This window comes from Notechis scutatus, chromosome 14, assembly GCF_049901735.1.
Source record: "Notechis scutatus isolate UNSWTSFEM ecotype Mainland chromosome 14, rNotScu1.2, whole genome shotgun sequence".
NCBI lineage: Eukaryota > Metazoa > Chordata > Lepidosauria > Squamata > Elapidae > Notechis > Notechis scutatus.
Genome location: NC_142022.1, coordinates 4,756,770 through 4,774,125, shown reverse-complemented (window position 1 = coordinate 4,774,125; position 17,356 = coordinate 4,756,770). Strand labels below are relative to the sequence as shown.

General features: G+C 44.4%; 1 protein-coding gene across 2 annotated transcripts in view; it reads right to left on the bottom strand.

Annotated features, from left to right (window-relative positions):
- Window positions 1-1,776: 1,776 nt before the first annotated feature.
- Window positions 1,777-17,356, bottom strand: part of SLC29A2 (solute carrier family 29 member 2) — a 23,011-nt gene continuing 7,431 nt past the window's right edge. The window contains exons 4-13 of one of the 2 annotated variants that reach the window (XM_087943752.1): window positions 17,155-17,333; window positions 15,434-15,573; window positions 14,198-14,332; window positions 13,393-13,490; window positions 12,436-12,520; window positions 9,040-9,215; window positions 7,154-7,259; window positions 5,403-5,488; window positions 3,842-4,041; window positions 1,777-2,679 (exon numbers count right to left, since the gene is read on the bottom strand). In XM_087943752.1, the coding sequence (XP_087799878.1) occupies window positions 2,568-2,679; window positions 3,842-4,041; window positions 5,403-5,488; window positions 7,154-7,259; window positions 9,040-9,215; window positions 12,436-12,520; window positions 13,393-13,490; window positions 14,198-14,332; window positions 15,434-15,573; window positions 17,155-17,333 (1,317 nt within the window). In that variant the 3' untranslated portion in view covers window positions 1,777-2,567. The remainder of the gene's footprint in view (window positions 2,680-3,841; window positions 4,042-5,402; window positions 5,489-7,153; window positions 7,260-9,039; window positions 9,216-12,435; window positions 12,521-13,392; window positions 13,491-14,197; window positions 14,333-15,433; window positions 15,574-17,154; window positions 17,334-17,356) is intronic. The other variant, XM_087943753.1, reaches the window with a different exon arrangement.

Here is a 17,356-nt window from a genome sequence, read left to right as displayed (position 1 = left end):
CACAATCATAGTCATCATAAAAATACATTCATCGTAAATCAGAAGACACAACACTTAGTGATAGTCATAGTATCCTAAATAGATACCAGCATGTATTTCATGCTGGTAGTGTCTTTTAGCTCCTAAAAAGGAGATTTACAAACTTTTATGTGCAGGGAAGATTTTACTGAACTACTGTACATTCGGTGGAAGAAACGATGCACGATGTGTCATAATCTTAAAAACAAACCAGCCTTTTCATCCATATTTTGTTTATTGGTCAATTTGCTTTTTCAGACAAATCTTAAGGCTGCGCAACTGGAGAGGGGAAATTATTTTAAAGCATTTTCTCTGGCGGAAATAGCTCTCCAAGTGATGATCAAAGTTGAGGAAGACACTGATTCTATTCAGAAATCCACGATTAACCACGGCTTTACACAACCCAGTTTCCCAAGTTTGCACAACATCCTTTGTATTACTGGCACACAACGTTCTTTCTGTAATTTTTCAGCTGTACAGTAGCTGGTTTCTGTGGATTTTTTTGAGAAAAGTACCCAACCACCAGACCAATTTTGACAAACCATTCTTGTTCGGGACAATCTCTTTAATCTCTGCAATTGGAGATGCTTCACCCTCATTTTTCTGGGGTGTTAATAAAAACAAGACACTTCAAAAAAAAATTTATTAGAAAGCACACAATACATCCTCCATATCCACTCCCCGAGATAACAGCAATATATTATATATTCATTCTTATATTTTTATATATATATAAAAATCGATATAATGTACATGCAAGGAAGATTCCCCTTTTGAAAACACAGACACAAGCTTTTACATTTTTGTCCTGATTTAAACTGGCTCACTTACTAGATCTGTTCAAAACGGGAAAAGACAAAGGTCACTTCCCTGTTTGTGATTTTTGCCATTTTTGGAGCCATCCAACCATTATTAGGCCACAATAGGAATTAGGATACACTTAATATCACGACAATGAAGAGGCTATGGTTCTAAATCTGAAAGACCTCTAAGATCCCAACCTTTCCCTGTGAAGGAATCTACTGCCTCCTCTAAGGGATCTTTTCCAGCCATGTTGGGACGGTACTTCCCAGAATTCTTAGCCAATCTGCCTAAGGACAAGGGGATTCTGGGAGTTGCAGTTCCCACACATCTAAAACACAAGGACTTAGACAAGATTGATCTAAACTTAACCACAAACTGCTACTAGGGCAAAATTTAGGCAGTATATTTTTCCCGGAGGAAATTATCGTTTAAACCAGGACTGGTCCAATCTTGCAACTTTAAAGGACTTCAACTCCCAGAATGCCTCTCAGCCAACACGGAGTATTCTGGGAGCTGAAGTCCACAGGTCTTCAAAGTTGCCACGGTTGGACACCCCTGACTTAAACCTTCCCTTGACCTGATAATATAGTACAGGTATGGCTATATATGGATGTTTTTTCTCACTTTAACGCCCCCCCACCCACCTCCCAGAAAAAACCAGCTTTAGTTGAAAAAAGCAGCAATCTCGCTAAGCGGAATGAATGAGAGGTAGTTCCTTTTCTAATTCAGATTAACCAGTTTACATTTAGACTTGTGAACACCATCTGTGTTCTATTTTTATTCAAACGCCAAATGAAACCGGATCAGTGCAACCCTGCACAGCCCTCTCCTGAACCCAGAAACGTTATCCCAGGATCCAGCCCTGTTCTTTATCCCAAGATGCCTTTCCAACTTATTTTGCAGCCTCTTTCTTTATTTTCGATTCACCTAGGACATTTTTTCACCCTTTTTATCAAACTTTGTTTCAGCCCAGTCTGCAATGTTGGGAGAACGGTACATGCAGAATTAGCTCTGCCCCGAATTATCTAATATCTTCCGGATCTCCAGCAGTCTGAGACTAATTTAAGGAGTTCTCACAATTATTAATTCTCCCCTTTCTTCCTGGAAAAGTTGAGAGCTGTTTCCCAACTCGGTCCCTTTTTGTCATCCAAGTTACTAGTCCTGTAAGGTTTGGCAATACATTCCAGGGTGTCAAAATGACCCCGACAAGGGAGGAAAGAGAATGTGGATTGCTTTGATACTAAAAAACATCCCAAAGTATTTCCCGCCCCCCTTCCGTAGGCCCTCCATCCATGTTATTCAACCAACTCTAGCCATTGTGCGTCACAAAATAATAAGTGATTTTTTTAAAAAAAAATGGAGCAGAGGGGGGAAAAAAATCACATTTTCCATCACAGGAGGAGCTGCCTGATGAGGTGACCTCAAAAGTTTGCAGAAATGCCAGCTGCAAAAATCCAGAATCTTTCCCAATACATTCAGATGTCTGCAGAAAAAGCAGAACGTTGCATTCGTTAAGTGTGTGTGTGTGTGTGTGTGTGTAAAAAGGGGGGGGGAGACCTTGGAGAAAGGGTTATGGCCCAATAAATTCAGTGTGTCCTCATCACAGAGGGAGGTTTCTTTAGCTGCCACAATAGAGGGGGCCTTGGAGGAAAATCGTTGGCCTTGAAGCCTTCAACAGATGCTGAGTCAAAATCTTTGCAATCTTTATGCTGTTGCCGGGTGTCGGAGGGGTAGGAGGGAGGCCATCAAAGGAGCAATTTGAGGAGGAAGGAGAGGGCGGCCCCACAGGAAAGTCCCAAGGCCAGGAAAAACGTCATGATGGCCCCCGCCAGCTCACTCTCTTCCGGCTGGACCTGCCTGGAAGAGAGAATGAATGTCCAAATCTGAAGGTCATAGAAGTCAGTCAATCCTTCTTTCCTTCCCTCCTTTTCTTCCTTCTATCTTTTTTTTTACTTCCTTCATCCATCCCTTTTTCTTCCTTCCTTCCCTCCCTCTTTTTCTTTCTTCTATCTTTTTCTTCCTTCATCCATCCCTTTTTCTTCCTTCCTTCCCTCCCTTTTTCTTTCTTCTATCTTTTTCTTCCTTCATCCATCCCTTTTTCTTCCTTCCTTCCCTCCCTCTTTTTCTTTCTTCTATCTTTTCTTCCTTCCTTCCTTCCCTCCCTTTTTCCTTCTTCTCTAACTTTTCCTCTGTCCCTCCCTCTTTTCCTTCCTACCTTTTTCTTCCTTCCTTCACCCCTCTATCTTTTTCTTCCTTCCTTCCTCCCTTTTTCTTCCTTCCTTCCTGCCATCTTTTTCTTCCTTCTCTATCTTTTTCTTCCTTCCTTCCCTCCCCCATCTTTTTCTTCCTTCTATCTTTTTCTTTCTTATGCCAGGCAGCTCAGACCTAGAACTTGCCATTTCCTGCCGGTTTCCCCATTGACTTGACCATGGGAAGCCAGCAGGAAATCAACTCGCTAACATGGGATTCGGTTAACAAAGGCAACTGGAACTGCAGTGACTGCCATCACTAAGAAATACACTAAGCTTTATATTTATATTAACCATATTGCTTAGTGACAGAAATCCCAATCCCAACTGCTGTTATAAGTCAAGGACTACTCTGTAATCACAACAAAGTAAACACAAAACATCACAACTGGGGACTCCTCTGTACCTCATCCAAAAGCCATGTTTTTAAAGTTTTCTGGGACATCTTTGAGGTCAGAGCCATGCAAAACTTCGGGGGGACGGGACGGGACCTCATTCTGGAGCAGGGGTCTTCAACCTTGGCAACTTGGACTTCAACTCCCAGAGTTCCTCAGCCAGCTTGCTGGCTGGGGAATTCTGGGAGTTGAAGTCCAACCATCTGAAAGCTGCCAAGGTTGACAAACACTGCTCCGTACAATTCCAGACAAATGGCTATTCAATCTTTTTTTTAAAGCCACAACTTCTGGCAGCAAGTAGTTCCCGAGTTAATTATTCTCACTGTCAGGAAATTTCTTTTTAGTTTTAGGTTGGATCTCTCTTATCCTACTCACTTGGGGGCCAGGCACATGGTGAGGGAGACGAAGTAGCCATTGGAGAGAGAAAAAACCACCATCAGGACGACAAACCAGGCATCGTGGCGGAAGAGCACAAGCCACCCAGTCTGGTTCTGGATGTTGCAGAAGAGAAACAAGGGGATGAGGAAGACTCGGAGTCCCACTGCGGCGGGAAGGAGCCGAATGTGCTTCTGCGGCTGGCGAGAGAAAAACCACGTTTCAACAGAACTTGTAAATAAAACATGTATTTATTTATTTGTATCCCACCTTTATTATTTTTGCGAAAAACTCAGGACGGCAAACATATCCGACACAGCTTCCTCCTCCTATTTTCCCCTCAACAACCACCCTGTGAGGTAGGTTGCCAAGCATCTGAACTTTGATCATGTGACTATGGGGGTGCTGAAATGGCTGTAAGTGTGAAAAACACTCCTAAGTCACTTGTTTCAGTGCTGTTGTCACTTTGAACGGTCACTAAACAAACAGTTGTAAGTTGAGGAATACCTGTAGGGCTGCCCTTGATCTCCCCACCCTACCCCAATTCATGATGTCTGATCTTCCCCTCCGTGTCAGGGTTCCGATGGACGCCCTAATTATAGGACACACTATGAAAGAAAAAAAGGCATTACAGAGAGTGGTGAAAACCGCCCAACGCATTATAGGGATTCCACTTCCTGCCATTGTGGACATTCGGAGGAAACGATGTCTGCACAGCATCCAGAAGGACCCCTTCCATCCAGCCCACAAACTGTTTACATCTGGGAGGGAGGTTCAGGTGCCTGCAGTCTAAGACCAGCAGGCTAGGGAACAGCTTTTACCACACAGCGGTTTCCTTGCTGAACTCCTCAGTTCATTTGTCCCCACACATATGCTGATGCTTCCCTTGATAATATATGATGTGTTTTGTATAATTCTCTGTGCATTTGTACTTATATTCAATGTGTCCATAAACATTTTGTACAGTTGTATATGTTCATATATGTGCAGTCACTTATCCTTGTGTGCTCGTGTACATACATTTTGTTGTGTTTTCCACTGACATATTCATAGGCGCCTTGCATATTTGCATACATATATTTATATTTTACTGTTGTTTTGCACTTCTGGTTGGATGCTAACTGTATTTTGTTGCCTGTATTTATGGCAATGACAATACAGTTGAATCCAATCTAATCTAATCTAATTAATTCATGAGCCTCGAGCCAAGTTTCAAAAGAAATCCAATTATTTATTAGAAGCAACGTGTCAGCACTTTTCCCAAGAGCAGTCAGGCTCTGCCCTACGTGATTTACTGCTCACCTATGACCCTGTTTTCCCCCCTCCTCCCAGGCTGCGTCATAAATCACATTCTCCAACGAGAAGCACTTTCCTGAGCTGTGGAAAACATGCCTTTTCGGCTGGCCCTGGTAACCTGCGATACCATCTGGAGAAAGGTATGCATGGAATGTGCTTCTGGTCACAGCTGCTCCATCAGTTCTCCCTCCCTCCCTCCTGGACTCGAGAGCAGGCCAGGAATGCCTTACGAGCTGACGTCCCACTTCTGCCACCAATTGCTCACCCAGAGGAAGTAGGAAGTGGAACTCCGCCCCAACCAGTCCATGACGTTGAAGACAAGGAAGCAGCAAACGGGAGTGAAGTACTTCTCTAAGGGAGAGGAGAGAAGATGGGGAGACCCACAGAAGAGTTAAGACCCAGGGATGGGATTCAGCCGGTTCAACCCGGTTTGAGCGACCCGGACGTTAAATTTACATTTGGCTCACTGCAGTGGCCCCCAACCTTTTTTGTGCCGCGGCCCAGTACCGGCATCACAAAATGATCCGCGGCCCAGTACTGGCATCAGCACGCATGACAAGGCAAGGCGAGCCAAGCGACCGGCCAGCCAGCCGTCCCCCGCTTCTCCCCGCCACCTTCAACTCCTCCTTTGTACCTTTGTCGATGGGCTTCGCTTCAGGACGGCTTCGGGACGGTCGCTCGGCTCGCCTTGCCTTGGGTGCTGAAAGAATCCTCGCGCCTTAGTTTCGTTCGAAGCCGCCCCCCCCCCCTTCGATGAAACTAAGGCGCGATGATTCCTTCAGGACCCAAACGCTGCTTTCCAACCGGAAAAGCTCATCCAGAAGCACTTTCTCGTCAAACAAGATGGCGGCGCCCAGCAAACCGGCGGCCCGGTAGGAAATGTTTCACGGACCGGTACCGGTCCACGGCCCGGTGGTTGGGGACCCCTGGTTCACTGGACTGATAGTTGAACCGACCGGCTGGCACTGCCCACCCTACCTGGCAGAAGTGCAGGGCCCACACAGAGGCTCTGGGAAGGTGCGAAAAACGGGCCAAACCGGAAGTTCCGGAAGTCTGGAAACGGGCCTGTTTCTGGAGGCCCTCCGCAGCCCAGGGCAGGCCGTTTTTGCCCTCCCAGAGGCCCGAGGGAAGCCTCCGGACTCTGGGGAAAGTGGAAAACGGCCCTACCGGACGTTCCGGTAGGCCACACCCACCATGGCCACGCCCACTCAGCAGAGAACCGGTTGCTGGGATTTTTGAAACCCATTCCTGGTTTAGACCGTGTCCTGAGTCAAGTTAACTCAGCCCTCCGAGTTCCAGACAGAGACCGCTTTCAGAAAACAGCCCAACCGAGGAACCACCAAGACCTCAACAATGCTGACAGGGAAAGCCACTAGAATATTTTTAAAAAAGCAAACCCCACTTCCTATTGGTGCTGATGATGTTACCTAGTGGGGTCCTGAAAGGTCTGCAAGGAAACAACCCAGCTCAGACAGCACCCAGGACCCCAGAGTAAGGAGAAATTTCCTGACAGTTAGAACAACTGAGCAGTGGAACAGCTTGCCTCCAGAAATTATGGGTGCTCCATCACTGGAGGCTTTTAAGAAGAGATTGGACAGCCCTTCGTCTCAAATGTTATAGGGTCTGAGCAAGGGTTCGACTAGCAGACCTTCCAACTTTGTTATTCTGTTATCCTCCTCCTCCTCTCTATAAACCCCACTCCCTTCCGGCACTGATATTGACATCTGCAAGAAAACTGAGCTCAGAGAGCACCAAGAACCAATATTCTTCTTCCTCCACTCCCTTCTAGGATGGATGACGTTACTTAGTTGGGTCATGAAACATCTGCAAGAAAACCACCACGCTCAAGACCTCCCCTTGGCTGGCTCTTTCCCATCAGCTGGTTTTCAACTTGGAGAGGCATTGAGGAGTGGATCCCCCTTCCATAAATCCTCCTCTTGCCCCTAACCCCAGCTCCAGCCAATGCCGACCAGCCCTGCCCCTTCGTGACCTGTAATTAAATGACCCATCACTCACGCCAAGACGGATCCTGAGAGGAGGTGACAATTCTCGTGGTAATGGCCGGAAACACCGAGAGGGTAATGGAGAAGTCCATCACGATGGACAGGGCCAGCAGCCAAATCTGAAGCGGGAAAGCAGAAGCGATGTGACACAAACCACATTCAATATCTGGGTCGCTCTGTGGTCTCCCTTCAACCGGCATCAAGTGGAGCACGATTTGAGAGCCAACTGAGTCCCAGTATAAAGGCAGTCCTTGAATTATGACCACAAGGGAGCCTGGAGTATCCATCATAAGGCATGAAAGTCATAATTTGAAGGCACCCATGTGATCAACCCAGCTTTCTGATTTATTCTGCGGCAGCTGTTCAATGAATGTAGCAGTCATTCATTCCAATGGGCATTTTTTTTGGCAGAAACTCACCAAAAAGGCCAGAAACCAACAAAAAAATGATGGAAATAGCAGACATGTGACCAAGGAACATTTAATCCAAACCACTATTTCTCAACCTTGTTGACTTTAACATGTTTAACAGCTTCAACTCACAGAATCCCTCAACCAGCTTGCTTTAAGATGTTTTCCACTCCCAGAATCCCCAGCCAGCCTGCTTTAAGATGGGTGGACTTTAATTCCCAGAATTCTAGTCAGCATGCCTTAAGATGGGTGGACTCCCCCCAGAATCCCCAGCCAGCCTGCTTTAAGATGGGTGGACTTTAATTCCCAGAATCCCCCAGCCAGCCTGCTTTAAGATGGGTGGACTTTAATTCCCAGAATCCCCCAGCCAGCCTGCTTTAAGATGGGTGGACTTTAATTCCCAGAATTCCTCAGCTACTATGCTTTAAGATGGGTGGACTTAATATTACTTATACATTTTTCTTTAACATACATTGGTGCTTAGTAAGCAGTGTATTACCTAGATCAATTTACTTATACAGTACATAGTAATAGTTAGTAGCAATATTTTTATTTATACATATTAATAATCTTTCCACTTCTAACTTCTACCTCTATAATCTAACCATTGATAGAACAAATCCCATGTTAAAAAACTATTCTGTATCTTCTTTGGGGACACCTAATGATCTTTGTTGCTCTTCTCTGCACTCTTTCTAAGTTCTGAATATCCTTTTTTTTCTATCACGGTGAGCAGAAATGGATGCACTATTTTCAAATGTGACCTCAGGGACGTGGTATTAAGCATTAATATCACTTCCTGTCATCTTGATGCTATTTCTCTCTCTTCACGCAGCCCAAACTGCGAAGGCTTTTTGAAATCAACCTTTCAAAAGAAAGGAAAGATAAGCAATTACGTCTTCTTGCTCAAGGAGGCCCATTCCTAAAATATTTTTTGCAGAAGAGCGGTTTTTCTGTTGCCTAATCATTTTCTTTTTTCCCCTATTTACCAGGAATTGAAACAGGAACTTCTGCTTTCTATAAGCAATGGTTCTTACCTTCTTCTTTTAAAAAAAATAAAAATTATACATTTTTCTTTAACATATATAGATATTTAATAAACAGTGTACTGTCTGGGTCATTACATACACATATTAGCGATAATAATAATAATATTCTTTGCTTATATATAATAGTATTCTTCCAACTTCCAATTTCTACTTTTTTTTTTATCTAACTGTTGGTTTGAGTGGTGCAGAGGCCTAGACAGGGAACTCTGGCCTCACCATCAGAAGGCTGTGAGTTCAATCCTAGGTAGATATTTCTTTCTCTGGGCACAATGAGTAGACAATATATCTGCCGAACAAAACTCCACTCTGGAAACAGGAAAGGCATCCGGCCAGTAAAATGCTCTGCTAGCTCCATTCAGTTGCCCAGACTCCACCCCTCAAGGGATTATGGAGTTGAGGATGAGGATTATCTAACCATTGATAAAACAAATGGTTCTTACCTTCTTGAGCACACTGAAAAGGGAGGGATCGGGGGCAACCATGCCCACCCCACTCCCTCCATTCATGATTTCTGGCGGGCAAGCCGAGCCAAACTTCTTCGGGACCACGGCGTTCCCATTCTTCATGTTGAGCGATTCTCCTTTGGAACTGTCTGCCACAAGAGCGGAGCCGTTCTCTGAAGAGACACAAAAGGGCGCCCGTCGAAATCAAATGACGTTGCAACTTTTTAAAGCTACAGGTAGCCCTCGACACTGAAACAAGTGACTTATGACTGTTTTTCACACTTACGACCATGGCAGTATTCCTGTAGGCACATGATCAAAATTCAGACTGGCTCTCATTTGTTTATTTTTTATATTTTATGTATATGTTTTTCTTTAGCATACATAAGTGCTTGATAAACAGTGTTTTATCTGGATCAATTTACTTATACATAATCATAATTTCCAATTTCTAATTTCTACCTCTATTGTCTAACCATCGATAAAACAAATCTCACGTTAAAAAGTGTTCTATATCTTCTTTATCCTTTTTCTTTCATATCAACCTATCCATTTCTGCACCATCCAGTATTTTTTTTTTAATTGTATTTTCTTCTGTAGGAGTTTCCTCTTTTTCCCAGTTGTTGTGCAAATATAATTGCACTTAACAATGAGTCGCCATGGGCGAATAAGTGGCAATATAAATCAAACAAACAAATCAATAAATAATTCTCACTGCTGTCAAGACATGTAATATTAAATATATGTTCCCTTTATCATATTTTTTTTCTGGTAGTAGTATACCTAACAAAAAAGATTTCTGGCTTTAAATCTATATGTTGCTTTAACATTTTCTCTAACCACGTTTGTATTTTCGTCCAACACTTTTTTGCATTTGGGCATGTCCACCACATATGGAAGTAGGAACCCGGAAATGTTGCGTTTCTGACATTTGGCAGACCTGTTTTTAAACATCTTTGCTAGCCTTACTGGTGGCAAATGCTACCTGTAAAACATTTTGTACAGGTTTTCCTTGTAAGTAGTTGCCATTGTCAAGGCACAGAAGAGGCTGTACTTCCTGCAAATGCTCAGGAAGATCAATTTATCTCAGCATCTCCTTCTATCCTACTACCGCAGCACCACTGAGAGTGTCTTGACATATGGCATCCTTGCATGGGACGGGAGCAGCTCTGCAGCAGTCAAAAAAGCTCTTCAGAGAATCATTAAAACTTCCCAGAATATTATCGGACTCCAACTACCAGCCCTGGATGACATCTTCACATCTCGCTATTTGAGGAAGTCGCACAAACAGTCTCAGAGACTCTTCCCATCCTGCTTACAATCTTTGTGAATTGTTGCCTTCTGGCAGAAGACACAGAACAATTAAAACTCGGACCACACGTTTTTTCTGAAGTTCTTTTTATCCCAGAGCTATAATTGCACTTAACAATGAACTTAAGACTCACCATCAGTGAGCTATTGGACAGCATTGCTTGGTCTGTTGTGTGTTTTTTAGGGGGCAGGGAACTTTGGCAGGTGAGATGGGTGGGTATTTGGGGATTGTCACGTGTGTGTGTGTGTGTGTGTGTGTCTTGGTGTTATGTGATTTTCATTGTATGTATACTGTGTACATACATACAATGACAATAAAGAATAAAGATATACTATAGGATGAGATAAATGGCAAAAACTTTGGGACAGAAATTACAAATTGACAATTGAATTGAATTGTCAATTTGTAATGTCTGTCTCAAAGTTTTTGCCATTTATCTCATCCTATAGTATATCCAAATTATTTTGCCCATACTATCATTGTTTCATTCATCTGTTCATCTTCCATTTTAAGGGGCAACTTACTCATACTTATAACGGTCCGGTGGTCACGTAATCGCCATTTGCGACCTTCTGAGAAGAAAAGAGGAGGGGTGGGAGAAAGGGAGCCAAATTTGTTCGATGACCCTGTGATTCACTTACCAACTGCACTGATCTGCTTAACAACCGTGGCAAAGATAGTCATAAAATTGAGGTGGAGGGGTCTCGCTTAGCAATCGCTTTGCTTGGCCAAGGAAATTCTGCTTCCAACGGAGGTTGTAAGTTGAGCGCTAACTTTAAGTGAAATCAAAGGACTTTCTCCTCAGGCTGGATTCCAAATCTACGGCTCTCTCACCCCACCCAAAATGTATTTATAACTCTGGAATTTTACTTGTTTGGACTGGTGACGATTGCTGGAATGTTATTTTTTTGAGGGGTTGGGGAGATGACGACACAAATGCCAAAATGGCTACGGCCCAATTCTAATTTAATTTATGTTCAAACAGGTTGATGATTCATACTTATTCTCTGTGTACTTAATAGTTTTGCATTTACACAGAGTTCAAAATTAGGCTTCAGAAGCAGAATTGGAATACAAGTCATACTTCCATGCCCTGGGGATGAGATTGTACCTCCCTGCCATCACAGCAGTTCAAGGAGAAACGCCCTAGCCAAATTTGGATTAACTCAAAAGATTTAAACCAGGCTCTGCAAACAGGCTGCAGGACAAGAAAGGGGAAAGCAGAAATGAAATATTTGTCTCTATTGTTTTATTTTCTCTCTTTCTTTTTCTTCTAGTTTTAACATTGATAAATAATAATATAGCAGGCTTTTAGATCAGGCTCAAAAGTGTATATTATTTATTAAATTATTTTTTATTTATTATTATTTATATTAAATGTATGTTATTTGTTGGAGTGGAGGTTTTCTGAAACGCTGCCAGTATACAGGTAGTGCTCAACTTACGACCAATATCAAGCCCAATATTTCTGCTGCTAAGTGAGACAAGGGAATTTTGCCCCATCTTATGATTTTTCTTGCCACAGTTGCTAAATGAATCACTGCAGTTGTTAAGTTAGTCACGCGGTTATTAAGTGAATCTGGCTTTCCCAATGGGGAATTCTGGGAGTTGAAGTCCCAGAATAAAGCATGCTGCCTGGGGAATTCTGGGAGTTGAAGTTCATCCATTATGAAGCATGCTGGCTGGAGAATTCTGGGAGTTGAAGTCCACTCATTTTAAATCAAGCTGGCTGAGGAATTCTGGGAGATGAAGCCCGCCTTTATTAAAATTGCCAAGGTTGAGAAACATTGCTTTCAGCCTTCAACCCATATCGGATGTTAGATTTTGGATATTGGGGGTGCGAGGAGAAACCATCAAATTCTCTTAGATCAGCCCGTTTGTCTTTTGGACTTCGTTTCCCAGAATTCTGAGTCCAGCACTGGAAGATCAGCAGGCTGGGAAAAGACCGATTTGGAGACCAACCAGGGTTGCAGGACCAAAACATTAAAAGAGCATGAAATATCTCCACCACCAGTAGTGGTTCGATTTTTGACAACTTTTCCATTCTCCCCATTTAAAAAAAATAAATTCAAATATCCCACCTAGCGAAAGGAGGCCTGCCTTGGTCTCCAATTCACATCCCGAATCTCCTGGTGGTCTTTTCTCCAGATAGTAACGAGTGAAGGTCTGCAGAGAAAGAAGAGTTAATAGTCTCTCAACGGTCACCTGGTTTGCTGGGAGCTCCGGATCAAAATCAGGTTCTCAAGAAGCTAAGCTAAGGTTCTTGCTGGATGGAGCACCACCAGGAAATCCTAGAGCTTGAGCACAGACTTAAAACTTGAAAAAATTTCCCTGGGGAACCAGGGGAATTTTATAATTGCTTTATAAGGCCGTGGTTAACGCCATACTTGGAATACCGCCCCCAGTTTTGGTTGCCACAATATAAATAAGATGTTGAGACTCTGGGAAGCGTGCAGAGAAGAGCAACTAAGATGATTAGGGGGCTGGAGGCTAAAACATATGAAGAAGAGTTGCAGGAACTGGATGTCAGGATTCCAGCACTTAACCCCATTTAAATCCTGAGTCTCGAGCCAAACTTCCAAAACTTCAAAAGGATTTATTGGGAGTTAAAAGATCCAGCATTGCCTGGGTATAGCCGACTCTGAGTCGTATAATTCATTGTCACCCTTGTCCCTGATTTCCCCCCCACCCCCTGGGTGTATCGTAATTCATATTCTCCAATGGGACACCTCCATAGCCAAGAATTCTCAATCATGCTCTCCAGTTAGAAATTTTGCCTGGCAGAAACTTCAGTCACCTAGTTACTATCTTTGAAAACATTTATGGAATGCACTTTCGGTTTTGCAAGCGGCTGCACTGCCCCTCCCAAGACAAATTCCTTGTTTGTCCAGTCACACTTGGCCAATTCTTCTATTCTATTCTATTCTATTCTATTCTATTCTATTCTATTCTATTCTATTCTATTCTATTCCATTCCATTCCATTCCATTCCATTCCATTCCATTCCATTCCATTCCATTCCATTCCAAGGATCTTACCTGATGGGGCAGCAAGAGATAACAGGCAATAGAAACGAAGGTCCCAACACAGGGGGTAACGAAATAGATCAGGGCAGAAGACAGTGGGTCCAAGTCACCTAAAGAGAAGAGAAAATGGTGTTTTGGCAGAGAAATCCAAGGTTTTGTAACTCTTCAGGCACAGGACGCAATCACTATGTTCTCAACAGTTGGCTAAGCGAACCTTAAACCCGTGAGCCAGAGGAGATCTTTGTGAACTGTTCCTTGTTCTTCTTTTTTATAAAAGTGTTTTTATTTTTTTATAAGTACAAACAATTCATCTTCCATTTAACGGTGTGTTGTCTGGGTACAGATATCTTGTGCGACAATATTCAAAATTACTACCATATTCATTACTTTGATATTAGTTCTCCATTGTTATCTTATTATTAATATACATAATATCTCTCACACTATAACAATAACATGTTTAGATCTTCACTTATTATTAGTAAATATATCTATCGTTATAACCATTCTCTTTTTACCATGTTTAATGCTATTAAGATATTTTCCTTATTTCACTAATCTATTAGATATTTCTAGCTTTCATGTTTTTTCTCAAACCCACATATGATAATATGAGCCAGGTGTCCTTCTTCCTCCTTGTGGCAGGTAGTTCCCCAGACCAAAAAAGCTTTCTATTTGGATATTTCTGTGGGGATATTTTCAGTCCCCCCACCCAATTGGCAGACTGTTCTCTTCTCTACCCTTTGAAAGATCTTCCCCGGCTCTTTCAAATGAGGTGCTTTTCAGACACACTACACACACACACACCGATACTCACTGGCCAAGGAAAGCAACATGGTGATGGCCGCAAACGTTCCCGCCATTCCTTGACCGCTGAGAAAAAGGGTGCTGTATCTTTGCGGGAAAGACCCCAGCAGGCCGAAAAGACTCCCTTGCAGAACGGCACAGAAGGCTGAGGAGAATGAAGGAAGACAAAGTCAAGAACGAGACTGTTTCGTGTCCATTTGGTTTTCGACTTAAAACAGTTCATTTAGTGACCGTTCAACCTGGAAATAAGGAGAAGCTTTCTGACAGTGAGAACAATCCACCCATGGATGAGAAGTTGCCTTCGGAAGTTGTGGGAGCGCCATCACTTGCGGCTTTCAAGAAGAGATTGGACTCCCATCTGTCAGAAATGGTGTAGGGCAAGGGTGGCTAACCTTTTGGGGCTCCTGTGCCAAAAAATTGCGCGCGCGCTTATGCGCACATGCTTGCATGCCAGCACCCAGAAGGCAATGTGTGCAGTCCCCCGCCCCCTGCGCATGCGCACGCAATTACCCCGCCCCCCTTACTTGTACTGTGCCTCCCAGCTGATTTTTGGGCCATTTGAGGCCTTTTCCGGCCTGCCAGAGGCTTGAGGAAGCCTCTGCAGGCTTTGCAGGCCGAAAAATGAGCCCGTTGTCACTTCTGGTATTTCCGGAAATACAGGAAGTGATGAAATGGGCCTATTTTTCAGCCTGCAGCCTGCAGGCTTCCTCAAGCCTCTGGCAGGCCGGAAAAGGCCCGAAAACCAGCTGGGAGGTGTGTGCATGCACAGTGAGGTAAGGTTGCCCGGGGCTCGCGTGCCAGCACAAATGGCACACAAGCCCCAGGTTTGCCATCATGGGTGTATGGTCTCCTGCTTGGTCCTCAAGCTCACAACAACCCTGCGAGGTAGCTTGCCAAGAGGTTTTTTTTGGGGGGGGGGTGTGGAGTGGGGCAAATGAGGATTTGAATGGAGTTCCCTGACACAGCTCAAAATCTCAGATGTAACCGAGAGGAATTAGGGCAAAGATCTCCAAACTTGGCAACTTTAAGACTTATGGACTTCAACTCCCAGAATTCCTCAGCTATGCTGGCTAGAGAATTCTGGGAGTTGAAGTCCACAAGTCTTAAAGTTGCCAAGTTTGGAGATCCCTGAATTAGGGGGTCCTTGGTGTGTTTTTCTGTGCTTGGGGTTTTTCTTACAGACGTTTCATGACCCAGCTAGGTAACATTATCAGTGCTACAGAGGAATGAACCAGCGCCAACTCACAGTTAATGAACCAGACGCTTGCCATGGTGATGGAGAAGAAACTCTGCGGTGACATCATCACCTTAACCAAGATGGTGGTCAGCACAAAGAGGAACAGAATTCCTGCCAAACTGCCCAAAATGCGCACTTTGTCCGAAATGCTTTGGAAGGGAGGAAAAAAAGGACATGTGAATAGCCGGAAAGTTAGTGCTGGCTTACAGACATCTCCCTGCTGGGGAAAAAGAAGGCATGAAGATATTTATTTATTTCTATCCCACCTTTTTTTAATTTTTTACAAATAACTCATAATGCAGCAATCATCATTATCCGTCACACCTTCATCCTCCTATTTTCCCCATGACAACAATTCTGCGAGTTGTGAGTTAACCCTGTCCCTTCCCTTCCCTTCAAACCCTTCCAGGCTTGCAAGCAAGGTCCTTGCAAAATGAAGGACATACATACCATTTTGTGGCAACTAAGATTGTTGGCTGAGCCGGGACAAAAACAGCCAGGGAAAGGATTGAAACCTGGCAAACGGGCCCTTCGCCAGTCAACAAGAGTGTTGTTTTTTACCGTCAGCTTATCAAGTCCTTATAGGGACATGTTGGCTCAGTGGCTAAGACGCTGAGCTTGTCAATCAGAAAGCTCGGCCGTTCGGCGGTTCGAATCCCTAGCGCAGTGGTGGCTAACCTTTTTGGGCTCCTGTGCCAAAAATTGCACACGCATTAGCGCATGCCCACTCATGTGTCAGCACCCAAAATGCAATGCGCCCCCCCACACATGCATGCGCAATCTCCCCGTCACCCCCTTACCTGCACTGTGCCTCACAGCTGATTTTTCCGCTGGTTTGAGGCCTCTGCAAGGTTTGAGGCCTTTTCAGGACGAATAATAGGCCCGTTTCATCACTTCTGGAATTACAGGAAGTGACGAAACGGGCCTATTATTCGGCCTGCAAATCCTGCAGAGGCTTTTTCCAAGCCTCTGGGAGGCTGAAAAAAGCCTCAAACCAGCTGAAAAATCAGTTGTGAGGCGCACACATGCGCAGTGAGGTAAGTTTGCCTGCGGCTCGCGTGCCAGCACAAATGGCTCTGCGTGCCACTTGTGGCACACGTGCCATAGGTTCGCCATCACGGCGTTAGTGCCACGTAACGGAGTGAGCTCCCGCTAACTTAACCCAGCTTCTGCCAACCTAGCAGTTCGAAAGCATGTAAAAAAATGCAAGTAGAAAACTAGGGACCCCTTTGGTGGGAAGGTAACAGCGTTCCGTGCGCCTTCGGCCATGCCGGCCACATGACCACGGAGACGTCTTCGGACAGCGCTGGCTCGTCGGCCTGGTAACGGAGATGAACAGCGTCCCCTAGAGCCGGAAATGACTAGCACGTTTGTGCGACGGGAACCTTTACCTTTACCAAGTATTTAAGAGCTGAGCACAAGGAAACAATGACTTAATAGCCAGCTATCAACAACTAAAAAGCCACACACCACAGGCACCCCATAAATACTACACACTGAATAGCCCAAAGCACATATTCTGCTGGAGAGAAGTTCCCTGAGGAGCATCAGTCCGAAAGCTGAGAAGGCTAAACCTCTGGTCCCTGTAAAACCGACCCAGATCGGATCCTGCAAGGATCCTTCTCACTGATCAGGCCCGAAAGAGAGAAACGTGGCAAGAGGCAGCCGGCAAGTCAAACGCAGAGAGAAAAGCAACCCAAACATAGAGAGAGAGAAAAAACGTGTCTCACCAGCGGTAGAGGATGGAGTTGAGAAAGGTGAAAAGCAGCAAAGGCAACTGAGAAAGGAGGGTCAGCCAGTTACTGAAGCTGAATTCGTCTTTGCAGGCGGACCCCGGTTGGGGGTTCAAGGCTGTCTGATTCTCAGTCGCTCCGGCAGAGCAGTTCCCCATGAGCCTGTCCTCGAAATACTGGCGGGAGAGAAAGCGTATAA